General features: G+C 36.3%; 1 protein-coding gene across 1 annotated transcript in view; it reads right to left on the bottom strand.

Annotated features, from left to right (window-relative positions):
• Positions 1-5,448, bottom strand: part of LOC117117344 — a 23,663-nt gene that overhangs the window by 6,595 nt on the left and 11,620 nt on the right. Inside the window, exons 12-17 of the mRNA XM_033261618.1 lie at positions 3,802-4,005; positions 3,485-3,685; positions 2,632-2,778; positions 2,343-2,495; positions 1,224-1,592; positions 467-670 (exon numbers count right to left, since the gene is read on the bottom strand). Coding sequence (XP_033117509.1) covers positions 467-670; positions 1,224-1,592; positions 2,343-2,495; positions 2,632-2,778; positions 3,485-3,685; positions 3,802-4,005 — 1,278 coding nt within the window. The remainder of the gene's footprint in view (positions 1-466; positions 671-1,223; positions 1,593-2,342; positions 2,496-2,631; positions 2,779-3,484; positions 3,686-3,801; positions 4,006-5,448) is intronic.

Raw genomic sequence — 5,448 nt, 5'->3', positions numbered from 1 at the left:
ATATATATACTATTTGTATTTTATAAATATTGTCTCTCCTTAGATTCGACTTCACCCCGTGTCCCGTGACGGTTAATGTTTCTGCATAAAGAATTGAATATTAAAATGGGACGTAGCATAGGCATCTTCTAGTAGTACGGGCTAATCCATCTCTCTTTTCAGTTATGACAACTTTTCAGAGTGTGGTAATAATCATTGTTTGAGAACTAGATAGGATTGAAGAAAGTCCTTGCACAATTTAAAATTGCGCAAAAAATTTCTTGTGCATTATCAATGTGTGCAAAACCTTTCTTGCGCAATTTCATAATGCTCGAGTGGTAAAAATAAAATGCGTAAGAAATAGAGCACCCGTTCAGTACGTGACGATTTATGATTTGTTTGGAATAAAATTATAAATAAGTATTTAATTGATTTTCCAATTATCATCAAATCGCAGTTTATTCTAAATTCATCAAATATCGGTTACCTATCCACCACAAAGATACATCTGGGTCAGTTATCATGGCTCTTTGAACTATCCATTCTAGCTCTACTTCATCATTGATTATAGCAAGTTCTCCGTCCTGAGAGGCCTGACAGTCGTACTGCCGTCCAGATACCCACCATTCGCCGTACGTGCTAAATTTGTAGCAGTGGTCTTGTGGGCCTGCGATGTAACCAGTGGGACACGCTGCAAAAAAGTTACCGGTAAGCCTAATCATTTCAATTGTATGATCTTGTGTTTTTAATATCAATATGTCAGCTCCGCCCTATATTTCTAATACGTTGGCGTTCCCACCTGCCCTAAAAACGTAAAATAGTTAGCAAAGATACATACTGTACGTTTCGAATCAAATTGTTGAATCAAATACGTAAAAAATGCAAGAAACTTTGTTTTGCTTTGTTCAGAAGTTGAAATACTCAAATTTCAGGTGACAATAGTCAATGGCGATACAACATTTTAAAGTATTTTCTAACAATATTATTTTAAACAAAATTTACGCATTTCTAATGCGTAATACTCAAGTATTTTTGGCTTTCTTCAAAGAGTTAAACTGCGCTCTCACATGCCAAAAAACACATAAAAAAGAATTAGCAAATTTACATACTGAACCAGAATAGGACAAATAATACGCGTGTGTCCCACAAAACCACATGTGTTTATTCACGTTAACGCTATTTTTAGATGGAACCTGGGATTACTACAATAATTCATTATCAAGCAGCATATTCACTTAACTTACATAATATGTAAGCCGAGAATGATAGGTTGAATCCCTTTTCTCCATTTGGATTTTCTTTACCGATGAAATAAAGCCATAATTTATTTTCAAACACCGTTATCGTCGTCCTGTTAGGCGCTTTTGAGTCGTTTGACATCATAGAACCAGTAAATTCGTAAATGACAGTGCTAACGTCGACACTAAGTCCCGACCCAATTAATAATTCACTGCCTTCATTTCCTGTTTCAAAATCGTGAAAAGTAAGCTGAATTCCGTCTGCCCCCGGCACACTTATATACTGTTGGCACTCTTGTTTTGAGAACGGTGCCGGGTAACTAGGTGACGTCACTGTTGTTGATGGTGGCCTATTCATGACGTTGCAGTCGGTACCTAATTCGTAATTTAAAACGAAATGTTAAGTGAATGAAAAGATACAGGAGTTTATTTAAAAAAAATAATCATAATTATTGGAAAGTTGATAGTACTTGTATCTGCCCTGGATGGGAATTATATAGTTCAAAATTATTTAATGTTTATACAGCCAGGTTAACGGCACTCACTGCGTCAACGATCGTCAGCCGACACGATTTCATGGAGAGCGCAACGCAACTAGGCACGCGCAACGGATCGTATTAAATAATAATCCGCTTAGACCTTTACCGACAATCAGCAGCCGGTGCGGCGTCGCGTCGTCAAAAGCCTATAGAGAGCGGAGGTGGTTTCGACTGTTGTAAACAGCGAGTGCCCGGCTTTTGAAAATAAATTTAGCTTAAAATATTTTTATTTAATATACTTCAGCTTTTTAAATGTCCATCAATGAGACAACTTCTCGCCTGTTACTAGATGCAAATTATGAACACTAGTCTGAAATTTAAGCTTAGGAGCTGTTTTGCTTTGTTTTCTGTGTCTCCAAAAAAAATAAAACCTTGAATTGAATGATTATTTCAACGCAGACCCTGGAATTGGAAACATCTTAACCCCAATTCGACAACTACCAATACAACTTATTGGGGTTTATTTAAATCTCTTGTTGTATGGTATTTACAAAAGCTGAAATGAACATGTTTACGTTAGACGTTTGCTTCATTGAGCTACCAAAAAGACGCCCAAAAAAATATATAATGCGGAACTCTTGCTCACCTTGATATGTAACAGCAAAAACCGGACCAACCTTTGACAGTTCCTCATCAATATGGAGCGCCGCTACCGCCACAGAATAATTTGTAAACGGCAATAAATTATTCAAAATTGCTTCGCTAGCATTACCGGGGAATATTGAAATCGACTCAGATTCTACAACATAAAAATTAAAAAGAAAAAAAGCAAAACATAATAATTAAATAATATTCTAACAAGTCTTTAACTTTACTTTGAATGAACAGGATACAGTAACAATGCCAGTGGAATTTCAGACAATTTTTTCTCTTACCCAATCCATCACTGATATCAGTGAAATGTACGCGATAACCTAATACGTCACACGTGAAATTAGATATCCCCCACGTGACATGGATGCTTGATTCATTAACAGGAACAACATGGACACGCTGGACGTTTGTATCCTCTATTGTATATTCTATTAAAAAAAAGATGATGAACTGTAAATTTCAAAAGATAATACACATATGCATATCATTAGTTCGAGACAACCATCACTTATTTTATTAAATAGAGTTACAGAAGGTGGCCCTCTCCACAAAAGCTTGAACGTCACAGTCAAAGATTCTAAAATATTGTACATTGCATAAATCACATTAGAAGGTTAGAGAGTTAAGTTGATGTATTTTATGAAAGAGAAAGGCAAAGTTTTTTTCTTTTTCTTTTTATTTTTAAACAAAAAAGCAAATCTGGAATTGGAAGGATTTGAAGCGTGAATACCGGGGTTGAAGGAAAAGTACCTTAGTACAACTACATCTGGTCATTCCTAATGATAAATTACTAATACTGTAATATACAGTGTGTGTAGATTAATGTGTTTGTGTCCTTACTTTAACAGTGTGTGTAAATTAATGTGTTTGTGTCGTCGCTTTAATAAGTATCGTTCGAAAATATGACGTATGCGAAGACAGTCCGACAAAAGGCCTACAAGTCTACTTGCAACTAACAGTTTTATTCTTTACTGACTTATCAATACATTCTAGATTTTCCAAAATAAATATTGTTATCTCGTATCGTAGACTTTTCATAGTCAGACATATTTAATTATTATCCGCCTACGGTTTTGGGCTCTTTGTATTATGTGAAATCACGATTCCGAATATCTGGTCATAACTATTACGAACCTTTTGCATTAACTTCACAAATGTAACCATGGTTTGCGCGCATATCACATTGTTGTGCTGCAACTGTACCATCTGATCTCAAAACACCACAATCGTAGTCACCATTAGGCTCTTGGGATCCCCATAAGCTCTGCTGAAACGTGTTCAGAGAACTGCAGTCTATCCAACTCCATTGACGTTCAACAGAGACGTCATAAAGCCCTAAGAAATCATTTTGAGATGTAAACGCTATGGAAATCAAATTTGATATACTGCCTTGACATACTCAAACATTGATAAATGTTACGTGATTAAACTAAATTATTTCCCTTTCTTACCAATCCACCAGGTGTAGTTTTCGTTTCTATTATTTATTTCCGACACTAAATAAGCTAGTTCTTCCTGATCATTTATTATGACATAATCGCCATCGACCGCTCTTTGACAGTTCCCACGCGAGCTGTCCCATACATTCTCGTATAAACTGAAGCGATAGCAGTGGTCGTTTGGTCCAACAATGTATCCATCTGGACAATCAGGGGCTATAACAGAAAGCAAAGCAACTATAAATAAATTAATGCTGAATGAAACACCACAAGGACACTTGGTATAAAAAGAGCAATAACAAAATTCAATTTATATCTACACAACGAGCATTATTAAACCGAATATCAAATCTATCTTTCAGTGATTGACACGGCATTCCATACGACTAAAATATGACCACAACATCACATGATTAAATTAGTTTAGGAAACGTCACACTTCTCAGTTAATCAAGTACATAATCACATCTTTGTCTGTCAGACGAATGGCTGCCAAACAGATTCAGATTCAGATTATTCTTTATTGTCATAACGATGTCATGAGATTTATTTTCCTTGTTACATATGAGTAAAAAAAAATTAAATACATCAAGATACATAAAAATTTAGTTAAATATATATCAAACACATACAAAAATTAATGCACAAAAAACAAGATGAGTTACAATAATAAAAATATAGATAGTGAAATAAATATCCAGATGGCGGATGGTATAATTGAGTTTTTAAATCTGTTATTTTGACTTTAGGTTGACGGAGTCTACCAGATCTATTTACAGCAATGGCATCATGCAATGGATGAGTAGGGTCTTCTAATATAAACTTAAATTTACTTAAAGTAAAGCTCTATGAATGGATTAATTTATTCTGTTTAAACACCATGGATAGCCCACGAAAGTCCAGTGGGGTCCTTCTGGTGGTGATTGGGCAGTACACCGGGAGACAATCCTCTACACTTTTCCGAAGAGTGTACTGCATTCTTTAACGTGCAACTGGGCCATAAATACACACGGGACCAACGGCTTAAACGTCTCATCCGAAAGACGGATTGTAATTTGTTTATTATCTTACCAACAGCTTTACAATCTATCTGATATCTTTGAACCAATGTAAATCGTTCTTTACATGAACCAGTAAAAATAATCCATTATAATACATCATCTTGCCATACAAACAAAGAAACTTCCTGATTTTAATTTTTAAATAATTTATTGGATTGGATTGGATTTATTCGGTGTACACACCAAGGATAGCCCACGAAATTCTAGAAGAAGACTTATTTCCATTGGGGTCCTTCTGGTGGTGATTGGGCAGTACACCGGGAGACAATCCCCTACTCTTTTAGAGTGTACCAAAAATACACGGGACCAACGGCTTAAACGTCTCATCCGAAGGACGGTGCGCTATTGTAACTTGTATTTCAGCCCCCTAGCTGAAACACAAGGAGAGGCAGCGATGGGAATTCAACCGGAGACCTAGACCGTGCCACGGTTCAGCGCACACACAGTGGCTACCACCAGACTGAACTAAGCTGCTCTCACAAAGAGTCAAGATTATCTACATCATTGCCTATTAACCTGTTTAACATCAGTGGCGTAGAAAAGTTTTTTTCATTGGGGGTGGGGATGATTGGCGTGTTAGCCAGTGTCGTAAGCGGGG

The sequence above is a fragment of the Anneissia japonica genome, unplaced genomic scaffold (genome assembly GCF_011630105.1).
Source record: "Anneissia japonica isolate Jap-2015-1 unplaced genomic scaffold, ASM1163010v1 scaffold287725_len345208_cov150, whole genome shotgun sequence".
NCBI classification, from domain to species: Eukaryota; Metazoa; Echinodermata; class Crinoidea; order Comatulida; family Comatulidae; genus Anneissia; species Anneissia japonica.
This window is presented reverse-complemented; position numbering and strand designations above follow the sequence as displayed.